Here is a 19685-nt window from a genome sequence, read left to right as displayed (position 1 = left end):
TGTAAACTAGAAAAAGAAAATTTAAAAGGGATGATGCATATTCCTTCTAGAAAGTGGACTGATCCAAAAAAATTTCATTACCTATGTCATAAGTAAGATCCAAAAAATGCCAGAAATCCAAGTAACTCGACTCCACAGCCACCAGGAACAAAAAACAAAAGATGATGTGAAATGCGAAAATCTTTTATTCAAGTAGGTCCAAGAAGAAATAAACACAAGCGCTTTCACTCAGGATAATCCTGAGCTTTTTCAAGTGAGTACAAAAGCATTTGCTGAAGCCAAACCCTTTTATATAACCATAGGTAACACATTAATTGAAAACAGGTGTTGTCAATCAGTTGTTAGATTCCTTAAAGGGGCTTTGCATTAAATGAAACATGAGATAAAAGCTTGTATTATTGAAAGTATATATATGTTTGACAGCTGGATTATGCTTGTAAAATTACAAAACATTAAAAACACGGTTTCAAATTTAATAAAATCAAAGTTAAAATGTTTTAAAAAGCTGCTATTGGAAACGTTGGAAATCCATGAGTTTTGATGAACCTGGAAGGTGAAATTCTGTTAGAAGTGTGAGGGAGCATATAGTGTTAGTTTGTAATAGGGATCTTGATTCTTTTTCATAGTTCACATCAAAAAGGACACCCTAGACCAAGTGTCAGGTTGTCATACCAAAGAAAAAGGCATGGGAGTTAAGGAGAGGGAAAATAATGAATCTTGAGTCCCCAAGTCATGTGTTATAATAAAATGCACACATACCAAGTGGTAGTGAAAGAAGGGCATAATATTAGGAAACATGGGACAACAGTGGAATAACTATAATGTAACTAATTAGTTCTGTTGTCCCATGTTTCCTAATATTATGCCCTTCTTTCACTACCACTTGGTATGTGTGCATTTTATTATAACACATGACTTGGGGACTCAAGATTCATTATTTTCCCTCTCCTTAACTCCCATGCCTTTTTCTTTGGTATGACAACCTGACACTTGGTCTAGGGTGTCCTTTTTGATGTGAACTATGAAAAAGAATCAAGATCCCTATTACAAACTAACACTATATGCTCCCTCACACTTCTAACAGAATTTCACCTTCCAGGTTCATCAAAACTCATGGATTTCCAACGTTTCCAATAGCAGCTTTTTAAAACATTTTAACTTTGATTTTATTAAATTTGAAACCGTGTTTTTAATGTTTTGTAATTTTACAAGCATAATCCAGCTGTCAAACATATATATACTTTCAATAATACAAGCTTTTATCTCATGTTTCATTTAATGCAAAGCCCCTTTAAGGAATCTAACAACTGATTGACAACACCTGTTTTCAATTAATGTGTTACCTATGGTTATATAAAAGGGTTTGGCTTCAGCAAATGCTTTTGTACTCACTTGAAAAAGCTCAGGATTATCCTGAGTGAAAGCGCTTGTGTTATTTCTTCTTGGACCTACTTGAATAAAAGATTTTCGCATTTCACATCAGCTTTTGTTTTTTGTTCCTGGTGGCTGTGGAGCTATGTCATAAGTAATTATAACAGGTACAAGTATTATATTTTCATTCCAGTGCCAAGCATGTGAAAATCTACACAACATGGTAAAAATTTACATATGCAGTAATTAATCGAAAAGCAGAAGTCCAACAACACAATAGCATATGGATTTTTGGCAATACCACTTTTGTGCCAGAGTTACTAGTCATCAGTGGTCTGAATATTTGCAGTATTTGTTATAGGTCATAAATTGGCAGCAATGGTGCTGCAGTGGCTAGCATTGCAGCCTCACAGCAAGAGGTTCTCTGGTTCGATCCTCGGCTGGGGTGCCTTCTGTGCGGAGTCTGCATGTCCTCCCTGTGGTCGCGTGGGTTTCCTCCGGGTGCTCCGGTTTCCTCCCACATCCCAAAGACATGCTGTAGGTGGATTGGACACCCTAAATTGGCCCTAGGTGTGTGTGTGTATGCCTTCTGTGGAAGGTTGGGTGCCGGGCTGGCAACTCGACACCGTAAAACTCCACTGCCAGTCATGACCGGACAAGGTGATCCGCTGTGGCGACCCCTAACCAGGAAAAGCCGAAAGAAGAAGAAGTTGTTATAGGTCATAAATTGTCAAATTAATGTTCTCTGCCGGTGCTGTGTCTGATCTTAATTGCCCCGAAATTTCTGTACTGTAAACTTCATTATTTGTAATCTAAATGCTGCTGTAGCTCCACCACCGTCTTTTTTCCTCAAGGACCTCCTGCTTTTGTGATGTAATGTAAGCGTTTCATCATGTGACTGTTTGCTTAAAAGAGGCAGTGGACTTTGACGCCATTTTTATTTTTTTCTTTGTTTGCCAGCATTTTGCTGATGTACAAAGTGTTAATTAGCAGCATTATAGACTTATGTCCACTTTCAATGCAAGCAGCAAACAGTGAAATGACATCCTACAATGGTTTGTGCACATAGGATGTGCATTTTTACAGGCATATCAAAGTAACTTGTGCTGATTTTTTTTGCACTGTAATAAATCTTCATTCACTCGTCAGTGCTCATTAGTGAATTGCTTTTGGCCTTCCCTGTAGCAATACAGTATTGCAGAATAGTCACAGACAAGATCCGTGTTTATTTGCATCTTCACTTTTTATGTTTTGTGTAGTCAAAACATAAATCATATTGCAAAATAATAATAAAAAAATACAAAATAGAAATACATGTAAAATGTAACACCAGTAGTGAAAGTCTTCCAGTCTTGAACATCTGTGTAGGTTGCCTTCATTTTCAAGTTTACTCACATGGGTTTGAACTGAAAGCCATCTTGCTGCTATATGTTTCAAGTCTACACATCCAGTATGCATGAGTCTATAAATAAAACCACCGATTTCTTCAGCTTTTAAAATATTGGTTGCTACAGGTTAAATGACTGTTTAATCATTCATTGCAGTGTGGAAACAGTAAATAATTTGCGATCGTGGTCATACACTACTAGATTTGACTTAAGAAATGAAGCAAAGACCAAGTTTGTCTAAAAGCTGCCCCACCATATGTGCACTTAATTTAAGGAGAACTGCACCCACAGAGTTTCATGGTTTGGTGTTTCCTACATTTTAACACCACTCTGGAACTATTTACAATTTTTAAATATACAATTTTTAAATATTTGTACACATAATTTCAGAGTCTGACCACATGGGATCTAGCATCTTGAAGTAATTCTGATTGTTTAGTCTGCATCTAGGTATCCCACAATGCAGTGCTCATCTGTAAAAATTTACATCACGCAGGCCTCTTTCTTCCTAAAGCTCCTGTCACTGCATTGATGCACTGCTGTCTTTCCAAGTCAGTTAGTTTTAAATAACATTACGTGCTGTTCAACGACTATATAAAATGCAAACAGTGCAAATGCCACACAACAGACTTTGAGTGCTTTTTACTGCTGCTTCTTTTTAGAATGGCTAAACTGCATTTTTTTTTTTTTTTTTTTTTTTTTTTGTGAAGCTTGAATTGCATTACTTTGACTCATCTCCCATCCCCCTTCACACCTAACTTCCCTAGCTGTCAAAGTGCTAGGGGTAATTTGAGCTGTTACCTGCTGTGATTGACAGCTCACAGCAGAAGATTTGACTCGTGTACTATTTCCTTGTCCTAGCCTTTACTTTCTGTATGGGTAGGGGAAGGGCCAGGGAGCTGTGACATCACAGCATGGGTGGGTTTTTAGGGCGATCATGATGTCAGTTTGGGGAAGGAATTGGCCAGAAAACTACATGTGTTCAGTGGCCTTGATGACTTGAATGAATTTGAGACTTTTTCAGGGCGGGATAAAAGTTTTTTGAAATTGAAACCAGCACAGTAAAGTACTGTTCTAGTGGAGAGAAATAGTCATTTTAAAATATTTTAACAATAAATCGGGAGAAAATGGACAGAGAACTTAGGTTCATAGGTTTATACTAGGCTATCTGCCCTAAGGCATTTATAAGCCTAGCCCAAATTATTGTGGCTTACGCCACCCCTTATATGAAAAAATACTGTGCCCATTAGTTTGTTGTGCCTCTGTCCAGCAGTGACACAGAGATGATTCCTGGGGTAAACCTACGATCTCCCATCCACAGGTCTAGATTTCTCTTGAACAGAGTCAGCGAGGTGCTCTGCCTCACATGGACCGGGATTTTATTCCACAGCATAGGGAGTCTCTGAGTGATAAATCTATCCCTCCAGCACGTCCTATTTATATCCGTGCTAAGGTTTAAGTCGCTTGCTCTAGTGGTTTTGGTGGATTTGGATTTTTGAGGTGGAGCATGTCCATTAATTCGGGTTGGACATGGCCTTGTATGTCAGGCACATGTCACCTCTGAGCAGACGGTATGCGACTGAATAGAGCTGGAGTTTCTTCAATCTGGCAGCATATGACAGATTTTGGAGTCCCTTTATCCTTTTGGTGAGGAACTTTTGGGGTCTCTCCAATTGCTGCAGATGTCGGGTGAGATACATCCCGAATGGGGCATTGTACTCGATCATTGGTCTGATAAGTGAAGAGTACAGGGGAACAGTGACCTCACTAGATCTGGATGTGAATCCCTTCATGATCAGGTGGGCAATGTAGAAGGTCTTTCTAACCACTTTAGCAATGTGAGTGTCAAAAGAAAGGCCACTGTCAACCTGGGTCCCCAGGTCCCTGATAACCTCTTCTGTGCTTAGTGGATTGCCACCTATATGGTAGCTTGGGGTTACCTTGTTTTTCCCGAAGGGTATGACTATACATTTTTGGCGTTTAACTGCAGGCCATGGCTCTGGCACCAGCTATCTGTTTCCGTGAGTCCCTTCTGAAGGATATCCGTGTCCGATGCACTTTCCACTATGGCCCAGTTTGCAGTCGTCTGCAAACTTTGTCAGCCAAAGTCCTCCCATGTTGGCCTGTACTTCTGAAGTAGATGCCAAACAATAGGGGCCAAGGACCGAGCCCTGTGGGACACCACTTGTGACCGGCTTGGAGTCTGACACAGCGCCAGCAACTCTAACCCTGTGGGTTCTGTCCTTAAGCCAGTTTGCAACCCATCTTGTGACATATGGGTTTACATTTAAGCTGGTAAGTTTTTCTACAATACCCGAGTGGGGTATTGTGTCGAAGCCTTTGCAAGGTCAAGGTAGGCTGTATGGACTGCCTTTTCCTCATCAATGGCCTTGGTGACTGTTTCGAAGAAGTCAACCAAGTTCAAAAGGCATGATCTTCCCTTGACAAAGCCAAACTGGGTCGGGTCCAATGTCTGCAAGTCCCCTATATCTTTGTTTATGAGCTCCATTATGATCCTCTCCATAGCTTTGCAGACTAGACTTGTTAAGCTTATGGGGTGGTAATTACCAGGGTCCGTAGAGGCACCGCCTTTGTGGAGTGGGACCACAGTTGCCGTACGCCACTCCTTGGGCACGTATCCTGTGGTAAAGCTGAGATTAAACAGCTGCCTTATGTGCGGGTTTAATTCCTCATTTAGCTCGTGTAGCACACAGCCGGGGACACCATCCGGTCCCATTGATGCTGTGTTTTTAGCTTTAGAGAGAGCAGCTTTCACCTGCGCATTTGAGATGTCCGGGAGGCTACACTCGGCTGGGATAGTTATCTCTCCTTTAGGGGAGAGGGGTGAAGTTTGCACTGAACCTGTCTGCCAGTATGTTGGCAATGTCTGTGGGTTCAGTGATTTTTGTATCATTTTGGACTAATTCTGAGCATATCTGGGAGTTTCCACCCAGGTTCCTAACATAGCTGAAAAAGGCCTTATGATTGTCCTTTGAATCCATGGCAATTTTTCTCTCAAAATTGGCCTTAGTTGATTTTATGAGTGCTCGTATTTGAATACTAATAATGATCAGGGGTGACTTCCCTTTTATGGATTTTGTTCAATCATGTAATAGCTTTCTCCTCTTATTGTAAAGTTTGTTAATGGCTGGGGTCCACCAGACTGGACGTTTGCCCTTTGTGGAAAGAGTCTTGGTTTTATTTGGGATTGCCTGATCCATGCAGTCCTGGAGGTGTTCATAGAAGGCATTTGTAAGGGCTTCCAGCTTGGGTTGTGGTTTCCTCTGGCTCAGGGGCCTTGAAGGATACCACACCAGTCTTGAGTAGTGTGAAGTTTGCTTTAGAGAAGTTCTTCACTATGGTCTTTTTTGCTTTGGGTGGGGGCGGGATGTGGATTTCCAGTGAGATTAGTTTATGATCAGATCTCACCAATGAGGGATATACTTCCGGTGTGGAGCATTTTGTCCCCATGTTTGTGACAGAGATCTAGTATATTTTCTCCTCTCGTGGGAACAGTGACTAGCTGTTCCATGGCATTTGAATTTATGAACTCCAGGAACCGTTGGGCTAGAAAGTTAGGGCTTGAGTAATGTTCCCAGTCTATATTCGGGTAGTTGAAGTCACCCAATATGATGGTGTTTGGAGATACATTTATACCCTCCAGTGTCTTCAGGAAGGCTGTGTGGGGTTCCTGAGTTTGAGAGGGTGGCCTGTAGCATGCTACAATTTGTAGAGCAGTTTTGCCTATGGTTAGTTGCACCTGGATGGTTTCGAAGCTTATGCGTTGCCACCAACCTGGAGGTGTGAGTATCCTTTATGAATATGGATATACCCTCCTTTTGTGGTGTGGTCCGGGTTTTGGGGCGGAACGCATGATATGAGGTAAAACCTAATAGTGCCGGGTGCTCTCAGGAGCCTTGAACCAGGTTTCAGTTACAGCACAGACATCGATGTTCTCCATACTGAGAAGGGCCTCGAGTGCGTGCATTTTGAGATTTAGACTTCTGGCATTGAGCAGCATTACCCTCAGTTTCTTCCCATTTTTGTTTTCTAGGGTGGTAGGTTTAGAATTTGAGCCTTGCCTAAAAAGGCACTATGGGGGTGGCAAGAGCCTTAGCCAATATCCGGAATCCCAGGGGTGACTGGTGCAAGCCGTCCCTTGCGAAGCAGCGTGGCTTGTCAAGCATGTCATCCCAGGCAGACAGACACTGGATCCCCTTTGAATGACACCAGACATTAAGCCAATTGTTAAAGCTGATCATCTTGTCTCTATATTGTGGCATCATTCTTGGTGAAGGAAGGATACTGCTCAGGGTTAGGGTCATACCTGCCTGGGCTACATAATCAGAGAGCTCCTCTATGTCTCTTTTCATGTAGTCCAGGGAGGTACGTCTCGGGTCGTTCACACCAGCATGGACAATGACTGTGTCATATTTGTACTTGCCATGGAGTGACCCAAGTGCTTGTGTTATGTGGCGGATTCTAGCGCCCGATAGGCAGCTTACTGTGACCCTCTCCTTGTTCAGCCTGGTGAGTGGGACGTCAGTGTGTCTGACTATGGAGTCACCTATGACAAGTATGTTTGGTGTTGTATTTGGCCTTAAGGGCTGTGACTGCTTTGCACACTGCCTTTGTGGTTTATGTGTTGCTTGTGGGGTGTCTTGAGGTAGCAGTTGTTTGGGTGTCTGCTTTGGAGGCCTCTGCTGTTTAGGTAAATTTTTACTCAGAGCCTCCGAGTATGTCTTTGTGTGTTTGTGTTTGATTCAGTGGAGTGGTAGCATTATGTGAGGCTGGTTTTGTGGTGTGTGTAGTTGCCTTCTCCTCCTGTCTGGTCTTGCCAGTCCTGAGTTGAGAGAGCTCAGCCTCCAGTTTGGCTAAATAGCTGCATCTCTCGCAAGTATTTGTGTTATGTGGGAGGAGGAGAGGGTTGTCTGTGTACATGAGGCAGTTATAACATTGCCTCAAGATTCCCAGATTCACCAGCTGGACCGGAGAGGAGATTGACAACTGACCTTTGGACATGCTAGAATAATATTGGGAAATCCTTAATTGAAAACAAGGGCCAGTGGGGAGTGAGGGTGTAGTGCTTTTAATTTTTAGTGCTGACTTATATAATTGCTTTAGTGAGCAAGTGCCAGGTAACTTGAGTGCAATGTGTTACAAGTAACTAAATGCAAAAACGACAAACAGTAACTTTCTTTCAAGTGAAACAAGGAAATAAGTAACTTGAGCATTTAATAGTAGAATCCCATTGTTGTCCTTAGTCAAGTAATTTGTGATAGCCTGTGTTCTGTTGTGTTGACAGTAAGTAATTAGAATTAATGTGTATATTTCAAACGAATCTGCAGTTGTCTGTTGACATCCAGTGGAAGCAGGCCTCATCCCAGTTAACAAAACATTCATGTATAAATGAACAAATAATCAGAAATGGCAAAATAACATATCTTGTATGTATATAATCACTGCATGAAACCTCCAAAATTTGCAGGAACTTCATAGGGCCCACCATACTTCTGTAATGTGGTACCAAAGAAAATGCACAATAAAAGGAGTAGGAATCACTTTAATAATACTTCATCTGTGAAATATTTTACTGTATATACCTTGGCTGGAATTCAGAAAGGCTCACTTCAAGCGGGAAGTCTTAACATGGCCATTTTCCAACTCGTAGTAAGCCTTTCCAAATCTTCAGAAGTCGTGCCACTGAGGTTTCCAGCTAGTGTAGGCCTCCACATAGAGTCTTGCTGGTAGAGATGCATGCTAATGTGGTAGTCCAGGAGAGTGGGGAATGATGCAGAGAATTTGTTCAGCAGTGTAAAGTTTCACTTGGAGAGGAAACGGTGAATGCCGTTATTACATAATGGTCACTTATTCACTCCTGTGGAAGCAGTCTTGATGTAGGTAAGTTCAGTGAAGAGTGTGTGTGTGTGTGTGTGTGTGTGTGTGTGTGTGTGTGTGTGTGTGTGTGTGTCTGTTAGGGCATGAAAACTGGATGTCTGTGTTTGTGGATTTGGGTGTTTGCACTAGGGGGATTAGTTAGGGAGCGTGCATGTGGGTGAAAGGGGATGGGTGAATGTGTGTATGTAAGGGGCTGCCTTTGTCAACACAATGTATTGGTTGCCAAGAAAAGCACAACCACCATCATTTCAGAGAGAACTGGTGTTAGCTAGAGTGCAATTAGGAGTGATTCTAATGAGCTGATAATGAGGTCTTTCTCATTGCAGCTACAGGTGTCTTTGAATCATGTGATCTTACTTTTGTGCAAATTGACCTACCTGCAGTTGACAGTTTCCACAAGCTGTGAGGATGGTTTCGGATTTTATCTCCCTAGTATATGTGTACATTTTTTTCTTGAAAGCATCTATTGATGACAACATTGCAACATCTTATTTTATATGTGCTTACATGGTATGTGAAGGGTACACAAACCAACCAACTCTTTGTAATACTTGCTACTGACGCCTTCCTGTTTTTCCATGCACAGTGGCATGAAGAAGTAAGCACATTTTGGAAATGTAGACATGCTAATGGGAACTGGATTAGCCAAGAAATAAAAGATAGTTTTTTGTTATTTATTTTGTAGATTTAAGAGAGCTTTGTATTTGTTGCATAAACGTCAGAGTTGTATGTTTTATTGTATGAAGAATTCCCACAGATTACTGACTTGCGTTTTGTTCTTTGTTTTCATTAGGCAGTGGTAAGACACTTGCATTTGCTATTCCTATGATCCATTTAATACTGGAGTGGAGAAAGTCTCAAGATGCTGGAACTAATGTTCATGGCAGCCCAGAAGACCCGTTAAGAATAGATTCAAAATCCTTAAATACAAAAAAGAAAGCTTCCCAGGAGGAGGATGAGGATGACAGTGATGATGGCAGTGATACTGCAAGTTTGAATGATATGGAAGGAGACAGTTCTGCAACAATGGGTTGCGTTAAAGTTACGGATGATATTCAGTTTGATTTTGAAACAAATAAACTTGTCAAAAAAGTGCAAAAAGTTGATCAGCACAGACCCTTACTGGGACTGGTCTTGACTCCCACTAGAGAGCTGGCAGTCCAGGTGAAGCACCATATTGATGCTGTGTGTACATTTACAGGTATGTTAATGTTACATGTTAAAGTATTTAAAATCTTTGAAATTTAGATATGAAGAATCCTAGCAAGTGAGATTTCAGAGGTTTGTTATTAGTGCGTAATTGATTGCAACACCCCTTTTAATGCTGGTACACAGTTCAGTCTTGTTTTGCTGTGATTGTAGAGCTGTCTTTGTAATTCCCAAGCTTGGAAGGCTGTGTGACCTCCTACTGGCAGCTTGGGAAGGATGACAATGATTTAGTCTGCATTAGGCTGTTGTACTTCCTTTTTCAAAAACATTTTGAGGTCTGCTGTAATTTTTTTCTTGTAGGTGTCAAAGTAATTTTTTACAAATATGAGTATGTGTGTATATTTTACAAATATATGTAAAAAATATACATGTGTTTGTGTATATGTTTATGTACATATATATGTATATGTAAAAAGGGCATAGCAAAATGAATTTAAAATGGGTGGGCGAAAGCCAAACATACTCTGGCTAGGCTTATAAATGCCCTAGGGCAGATAGCTTAGTATGATATATGTATATATATGTATATATGTATGTATATATATGTATATATGTATATATGTGTATATATGTATATATGTATATATGTATATATGTATATATATATATATATATATATATATATATATATATATATATATATATATATATGTGTGTGTATATATATATATATATATATATGTATATATATATCTATGTGCATACATATATATATATATATATATATATATATATATATATATATATATATATGTTTACTGTCAAAATTTCAACGTTTTTGCGAGTAATTACTAAAAAACATTGTTGAAATTAGCAACATTGACCAGTCAAAATAACAAAACTTAAAAATGTCAATATTTCATATTCAAATTGTTGACATTTTTCTAACTTACTTCAACATCCGGTGATGTTCAACACGTTTTGCAGGGGGGAAAGCCCCCCTGCACAGATCATACTACAGTGAGGAAAAGGGCAAAATTCCTGATCTGCACTATGCGTTTACTGTTGCAGGTTCGACATATTTTGAATCATCTTTATGTGACTTTGACAAACTGCCTTTCAACATAACGGCATTTGAAATTTTGATTGTAAACCGTGTGTGTGTGTGTGTGTGTGTGTGTGTGTGTGTGTGTGTGTGTGTGTGTGTATATATATATATATATATATATATATATATATATATATATATATATATATAAAATATAGAACTAAGAAATGAACTTTGTGACAATAACAGTATTCAAAGAATAGTAAATCACACCAACAACTCTTGTAGTACTTTAGCACTTTCGTCTTATTTATTATCAAGACTTCTTCAGAAAGACATGTTTCATAACTGTGAGCAACCATTTTCACTTTGTTTAAATACATTTAGTTCTAGCAGTCAATTTAAATTAACAACAGTTCCTTTCCAATAGTAAAGTGTGAACAGGCAAGGTGCTGTGTGCATTTTCATTAACATTACAATCGCAGTTACATTAGGTAAATTAGTCAGACAGTAATAGCCTTGTGGTGCCTTGTGCATACCAATAGGGATCGTGTGCAAAAGCAAAAAAAAAAAAAAAATTGGGGGAACCGGGAAGGATGAGAGTCACGCTGTGGTAATTCTAATATTAACACCCAGATTGGTTCGTCCCTGACGGGGACAACCCAGAAATTAGGTATAGTTTCTTTGTGTAATTTATGAGTCCATGCCTCTAAAGGTAAGTAAAGAAGAGCACGGACGAAGGTGGAGGAGTCAGGTACCGAGTCCTATTATGCTTGGGTAGCAGTGCGTGTGTGTAGAGAAATGTGTAGGTATGGCTTCCGAGGGGGGAGTGGGAGGAATGTGGTGTGGACTTGAGGGGGGGGCTGTTTGGGCGCCGCCCAGGACACTGAGTGTGGAGCCAGGGTTTGATGGGTAGGAGAATATGTATAATATAGTGTCCCAGATGACTGAGTTAGTGCAGATGGTACCGCCCGTGGGCTGGTTCGGATGGTACCACCCCTTGAATGACTGTGTGAAAAGTGAGACCGGGGGGGTTGTTGGTGGGTTCGGCGGGGGCTAGCCTGGTGACTGGGAGCGTGTGTGTAGGGGGTGGGGGCAAAAGTCAGAGAGAGAGAGGAAACACATTATATTCACTTGCACAGTTGTAAATCCATAAACACATTAAATCCACTTGCACAGTTCTTCAAACCCTATCACATTTCGATCTCTATACCTTTTAAGCGCACATTTGATGTCCAGGCTTATGTTGAGTAAGGGAGAGAGGGAACACATTAAATCTGCTTGCACAATTGTTAAACTTTCAACTCCTGTCACATTTCAGTCTCTATACCATTTAAGTGCACATTTAATGTTCAGTGTTTTGTTGAGACCTGGATAGACATCAGCTCTGATGTTCTTCGTGTTTCACTGTTGCAGTCATAACTGTAGGGTGCTCCTGCCGGCAGGCAGCCCAAGGTCGGCCAGAATCCCAAAGTCTGGGTCCGGCGTCAACTGTATAAGCTAGTCCCCTGACGTCAGTACGCTCTGGTACACAGCCCTCAGCCGACGCCATCTTCTCCAGTCTTTCTTGCCGTGCAGTGGAAAGCAGCTCGCAAAACGTTGGTTGGCGATTTTCGAACAGCGTATTTGGTTGTTGTCGGTCCGAAGTTGTTACTTCTCTTCTCAAAGCTAAGTACCCCGTTGGGGAATCTTTTTCTTGTTCCTCCGATGTCAGAAAAAGTTAATAATTGTATAGCGTGTGGGAAACAAATACCTCATAAAGATTTCCACTCTTACTGTCTACCTTGCTTAGGCCCTGACCACGACGTTTCTTGTTGTCTGTTCTGTGCCAGGTTCAACTCTCGTACTATCAAGCGCAGGTACGATTGGGCTTTAAATTATTTTGGCAGACGCTTCAATTATAGAATGTCGTCAGACACTACCGGAGTTCAAAAGAAGCGCAAAGACAAAGACAGGCCTCCGAGGTCCAAACAGGACTCGTTGCAGCTGGAGCCAGCGTCCGGTTCGGCTGTCGTCAGTGAGGCGCTTTTGCAGCCCCTGTCGTCCGCCACTTCTGAACCGATGGCCGATACGGACTCCCATGGGGAGCCATCGAGGCCCACTATTTTAACTGCTGCAGGACCTTCGGACGTCGCTCCTTCAGATGGGTCCGGAACCGCTGTGCAGGTACCGACTTCTGAGGGGGTTTTCAGGCCTACTCACATCACTATTTCAACGGCAAAGACAAAGACTCCTACTAAGTCTAAAGTTCCAGCTCAAGCTGCTTCTGAATCCACTCCCAAAAGACTCAAAAACAATTATTGAGGATGGCTGAAGATTTGTTTACAATGATTAGGGGTTCTCACCCCCCTCCTGAAAAAAGGCCTCGACAGGATGTTACTCTGGATTCCTCTGACCAGGCTTCTGTATCTTCTGTTTCTTCCTCTGATCAGGACTATTCCTTTCCCCCTTATGAGGATTCGGATGCTGAGGATTCTTTGCCCTCGGCCTCTCCGCCTGAGGATTTTTCTTTTGGGGAAACCTTGCATGAGATGAGGGAACATTTTCATTGGGAAGGACAGGAATATTCTGCTTCCAAAAAGAGGCTTAGAGAATTTCTTCTTCTTCCTCAGCATAGGCCTTTAGCTATTCCTCCTGTCTTGGACATTGTAGATGATGCTTTTTCTGAGGCTAATTTGAATCCTGATTCCATGCCTCCTGCTCCTTCTTCTAAGCCTGATAGATTTTATAGGGTTCCTGTCTCTCATTTATTTTTATTTAAAAACCCTTCTGCAGATCCTGAAACTATTTCTCAGGGCTCTAAGGCTGCTAAGGTTGCTACTTCTAAAAATCCTATTCCCTCTGAGAAGGATTCTCGTGATTTAGACAGGTGGGGAAAAAAGGTATATACTTCTGCTACCCTGTCTGTAAGGGCTTTAAATTGCCAGTTTCATATGTTTTAATATCAGCAATTTCTTTTGTCTGTTTTAAAGCAAAAGCTTGCTTCCCTTCCTGCTTGTGCAGAGGATAGGGAACTTCAGGATGTTTTGCATGCTACTGAACAGGTTAACAAGCATAGCTTACATTGTGGTTTTGATGCTTTGGATGCTTCCTGCAGGGCTGCTGCCTCTGGTACTGTGATTAGGAGACATGCCTGGCTTCGTGAACAAAGTTTACCTGAACAGGTTAAGGCTAAGTTATTAGATGCCCCTGTTCAACAGGATGTCCTTTTTGGTTCTAAGGCTGAGGAAGTTATTAAAAAGATGGAAGAAAAGGTAAAGTCCATGCAGACTGTAAAAGATTTCTTGCAGGTTCAGCCTCCTAGATTTTCCAGGAATTGGCCCTCTAAAAATTGGTCCTTTCCCACGTCTGACAGGCCTCAAAGGGGAAGATATAGACGCTCTAGAGGTCGTGGTCGAGGCCAGACCTCTTACAGATCTAGACAATGGACTGCTTCTTCACCTAGGAGGGGAGAAGACAGATCCCAATCTCAAAGAAAGCAAACTCAATGACTCTCTCGGTTGGGCTTCAGGACCCCTTTACCTGGACGCCCCTCTCGGAGGAAAACTGTCTCTTTTTTTTTACAGAAATTAGACTCATATTACCCAGGACAGATGGGTATTGGACGTGATTTAGTTCCACTTTCACACTTTGCCAAGGACTCACGGTTGGCCAGATCTGCCAAAACTTCAATGGTCAGAGGCCTTAACTCAAGTGGATGCTCTTCTGGCCATGAGAGACATAGAGCCTGTTCCACTCTCGGAAATGGGAAAAGGGTTTTATTCAAGGCTGTTTCTGGTTCCCAGAAAACAAAACTCATGGAGACCTATTCTGGACCTTTCTGTGTTAAACACCTTTTTGGAAATTCCAAAGTTCAAGATGCTTACTCTGCAACAGCTAATTCCAATGCTCTCTCAGGATGCCTGGATGGTGACATTGGACTTAAAGGAAGCCTATTTGCATATCCCTATCAGACAAGAACGCAGGAAATTCCTCAGGTTCAAGGCACTTTCAATTCTCTGTTCTGCCCTTTGGTTTATCTACTGCCCAGAGTCTTCACCAAGTGCCTGGCACCAGTAGTGGCTTACTGCAGACTTCAGGGGATCCAGATTTACCCCTATTTGGACGACTGCCTTATTCAGGCAGACAGCAAAGATCTTCTGCTTCAACATCTGGACTTTGTTCAACGTCTTCTCCTACTACTGGGATTCTCAGTGAACATAAAAAAGTCACATTTGATCCCTTCTCAACAAATGGTATTCTTGGGAGCCCTCTTAAATACAACCTTACAAAGGGCCTACCTCACTCCAGAAAAACAAACTCAGCTGGCTTCTACTTTCAACACCTTGGCAACTCTATCTCAGCTCACTGCAAGGAAATTCCTGCAGGCTCTGGGCTACATGGCTTCCTGCATTCTGTTGATTCCAAACGCAAGGCTTCACATGAGAAAGCTTCAGTGGTATCTGAAAAGTGTATGGTCACAGCACTACCACGATCTGGATATTCTGATTCCTCTGATCCCCTGCCTCCAGAAGGAGTTCCTCTGGTGGTCCAGGGCATGCACGTTAAACGAAGGAAAACCTTTTCGTCTCCCTCAGCCTATTCAAATCCTAACCACGGACGCCTCGGACTATGCTTGGGGAGCACACTTTCTAGACAATTGCCAGCAGGGAACCTGGACAAAAGACCATCTTCACTGGCACATCAATCTGAAGGAAATGTTGGCAGTTCAAAATGCCCTTTTAGCCTTCAAAAACCTTTTACAACCAGGGCCTCTGCTAATTCGCACAGACAACACCACGGTCATGTGGTACATCAACAAGCAGGGGGGTTCTCATTCATACCCCCTTTGCAGACTAGCTATGGGTTTATGGGACACAGCTCTAAATTTAAATCTGCATCTCCAGGCTCAATTCATTCCAGGGAAACAGAATCTCTTAGCAGACAGCCTGAGCAGAAACATTTCAGATCCTCACGAATGGATGCTAGACACCAACTTGTTCAACAGGATTACTGCAGTTTGGGGATGTCCCCAGATAGATCTGTTTGCATCCCATCTCAATCATCAGCTACCTCGCTTTTGCACCAGGTCCTTCCACAAAACAGCATGGAGAGTGGATGCCCTGTCCTTCAGCTGGAGAAGCCTGTCAGCATATGCCTTCCCTCCTCTTCCTCTACTGCCTCGGGTACTACTGAAGATAAAGCAGGACAAGCCCAAGTTCCTCATCTTGATTGCTCCAAATTGGCCTCGACAGTTTTGGTATCCAACCTTAAAGCTCCTGTTCTCGGGGCCTCCTTGGTTTCTTCCACTGAACCCTTCGCTTCTGTCCCAGCATCAGGGTCAGTTACTACATTCCAATCTCAAGACCCTTTGCTTGGCAGCTTGGCTCTTCAAAGGAATTTGATTTCCTCTAGTCTTCCCAAACAAGTTTTGGATGTTCTTTTGGAAGCTAGACGGCCTAGCACTAGGAAATCTTATGCCTCTAAATGGAAGAGGTTTTTTATTTGGATGCAGGACCGAGGCTCTGATCCTCAGGTTCCTGATCTCTCCTCTATTATGTTTTACCTTTCGGAACTTTTATCTAAAGGACTTTCCTTTTCTTCCATTAAGATTCATGCTTCTGCTATCTCTGCGCATTTCAGTTCTGATCCTCCTGTTTTTTCACATCCTTTGGTGAAGCAGTTCTTGAGGGGCTAAAAATTTGCGGCCTCCAAGGACCCCTCCTGTCCCTGCCTGGGATCTTTATGTTTTAGAAAAACTTACTTTGCCTCCTTTTGAGCCTGCTGCATCTTCAGATATTAAATTTCTATCCTGGAAGACTGTTATTTTGTTAGCATTGACCTCTGCCAGAAGGGTCTCAGAGTTGCAAGCTCTCATGGCTGTGGAACCATACCTCATTTTCCATCAGGACAGAGTATCCTTGAGGACCAATCCTACTTTCATGCCTAAGGTGATTTCGAAAGTGGCTTTGAATCAGACAATTCACCTTCCTACTTTCTTTCCAAATCCTCAAAATAAAGGGGAAAGGATTTTGCATTCATTGGATGTGCACAGACAGTTACGATTTTACTTGGGCAAGACTAAAGATTTCAGAAAGTCTAACCAATTGTTTGTTTCCTTTGCTTCCAGTTCTCTTGGAAAACCTATTTCTAAACAAACTATTTCCAAATGGATTGCTTATGGAATCAGATTTTGTTACACTCATCATGGGAAACGGTTTCCAGGGACCATTAGAAGTCATTCTACTAGAGCAGCTGCTACTTCTACTGCTTTCCTCAGAGGAGTCCCTACCAAGGATATCTTGGAAGCTGCCACTTGGAGTTCTGTGCATACTTTTTCCAAGCACTACAATCTCCCCTTGTTTTCCAAGTCTAGGGCAGGCTTTGCCTCTGCTGTCTTGCAGGGTATTCTTGCCTCCCCTTTTTCTATCTAAAGCCTCCTCCCTCTCTACACTGCTTTGGGATTCCACCCTACAGTTATGACTGCAACAGTGAAACACGAAGAACATAGTACAGTTGTGTACACCTACCATAAATGTAGATGTTCGAGTGTCTTCACTGTTGCAGTCGGGGTTTCCCTCCCTCCTATCCCCTCTTTCTCTCATATTTGTGGTGTATTTGTGTTTCCTTGTTGGATTCATTTTTGATTTGTTGGGGACTTCTGACATCTAGGGAAAGAAAGGCTGGAGAAGATGGCGTCGGCTGAGGGCTATGTACCAGAGCGTACTGACGTCAGGGGACTAGCTTATACAGCCGACGCCGGACCCAGACTTTGGGATTCTGGCCGACCTTGGGCTGCCTGCCGGCAGGAGCACCCTACAGTTATGACTGCAACAGTGAAGACACTCTAACATCTACATTTATGGTAGGTGTACACAACTGTACTTTCTAGCTGCCATTTTAATTCCCAGACTTGCAGGAATGTGTCCATGTCCCCTACAAACTCTGTTATTTTTTCCAGTGCTCTGAATTTGAATCTTTTGAAGTTTGGGCAAATAGCACTGTTGTTTAGCCAAGCCATTCAAACTGTCCTGTTTGCATATTGCTGCAGTGTGTTCTTTAATATGGGTACTCAGCTTTCTGTTCGTTTTGCCAATATAGAAATTCCTGCAATGTTCGCAGAAAGCGCAGTAGACTACATTTTTTGTGTTGCAATCATAGTGATCATGTAGATGGACAGTTCTGTTGCAGTGCTTGAAGGTGACATTGTTGTCTTTTCATATGTGTACACAGGCGACACACTTGCCACAGTCAGACATTCCAGTTTCTGCCGATACTTCGTTCTGTGAGGATGGGCTTTTATTCCTCTGGAACGCACCACCAAAAGAAGAGGTTCTTTTGAAACAGACATTCAGGGATGTTCCAAGTAACTTTGTCAGACCTTTTTCTCCTTCCAAGATGTCCCATTTGTTGGCGAGGACCCCCCTGATTCCGAACATATCCGTTGACATTGGAAGGGGAAACTTGCCACCCAGTCCTTTTTGTTCGGTCCGTTCTGTGCCCTTGTTGTGAATACCTTTTCCAGGATTGGTGGTTACCTGCAGTGTCTGTGCTGTATAATCTCTTGGAACAGGTTGTCCACTAAATACTCTGGGTATTTCCTTTCTAAAAACAAGTTTCTGAGGTAAAAACCTTCCTTGATGAAAACCTTGTCCCTAAAAATGAGTCTGGATAACCGGATGAATTGTCCTTTTACAGTCTTTTTCATGAAATGGGGATGCTGGCTGCTGAACTCTAGATAGTTATTCCGGAAAGTGGGCTTGCTGTAGATGTTGGAGTCAAACTATCCACTTTCCGGGTCTATAGTTAGGTGGATATCCAGGAACTGAGTGGTGGTTCCGAACTGTCCTACCGTGAGGGTCAAGAAGTCCAGACTCTGGAAAAGGGTTTCCAGAAAATTGCCCAGGAAAAAGTCTGTCCCCCTTCCAGACAAAAAAAGACATCATCAATATTACGCCTGTACATTATGGTGGTGTTGAACCCGGGCAGCGATTCAACCTTATCCATTTCCCAGGCACTGAGGACTAAGTTTGCATATGCTGGGGCCATTTTGGACCCATGGCTACCCCTTTCTGTTGGTGGTAAATCTTCCCGTTGAATTGAAAGAAGTTATTTCTTAATACTGCTTCTGTTAACTTGCATACAGTATTAATCTTAGTCTCGCTTAGGTTGGAGTGCCTGTTCAGGTACTGTCTGGTGAGGGTCGGTCCTTTAGCGTGGGGGATGTTTGTGTAGAGTGCTTCTGCATCTAGGGTGACCAGTAAATATTCCCCTCCATCCAGCCTTGGTTTGGAGATGGCATTTAGAAAAGCCCAAGAGTCCTTGGTGTAGTATTTGCTGTTCTGTGCAATGGGGTTGAGGATGTGGTTCACATATTGCAAGATCTTTTCTGTTTTTGTTCTTCGGTTCGATACCACATGGCAGAAAGGTGGATTTTCAGGGTTTTTGTGAACCTTGGGGATTCCAAAACATTTTCCAAGGCTGGGTGGGTGTCATGACCTGCATGAAGTCTTTTTCGTCTTGAGAGATCTCATCCCGGAGGTACAGTTCCAATAGTAGGTTGTCAGTTTGTTTAAAGTTTTGTTGTACCTGGTTGATGTTGACCTTTTTGTAGAACTGGTTGTCCGTGAGGGATGCTTCAAGTGTTTGGATATATCTCTCCTGCTCCATCATAACTATCCCGGATCCCTTGTTAGCCTTCATGATTCGTAGGGATTTGTCCTGACTCAGTTCCTTCCAAGCCTGTCTTTCTTCCCTGTTCAGGTTGTGCCACTTTGCCGAGAACGTATCAGAAAAGAGTTTCCTGATATCCCTTTCGCAGGTACTAGCAAAGAAGCTCAGTGTGTTGGAGA

At 42.3% G+C, this 19685-nt stretch overlaps 1 protein-coding gene across 1 annotated transcript in view; it reads left to right on the top strand.

Annotated features, from left to right (window-relative positions):
• Nucleotides 1-19685, top strand: part of DDX24 (DEAD-box helicase 24) — a 416990-nt gene that overhangs the window by 141388 nt on the left and 255917 nt on the right. Inside the window, exon 3 of the mRNA XM_044074590.1 lies at nt 9451-9858. Coding sequence (XP_043930525.1) covers nt 9451-9858 — 408 coding nt within the window. The remainder of the gene's footprint in view (nt 1-9450; nt 9859-19685) is intronic.

Source organism: Protopterus annectens, chromosome 6.part0, assembly GCF_019279795.1.
Source record: "Protopterus annectens isolate FY-2018-M chromosome 6.part0, PAN1.0, whole genome shotgun sequence".
NCBI classification, from domain to species: domain Eukaryota; kingdom Metazoa; phylum Chordata; order Ceratodontiformes; family Protopteridae; genus Protopterus; species Protopterus annectens.
Note: the sequence above shows the minus strand (reverse complement) of the source record. Positions and strands in the feature narration are given on the sequence as shown.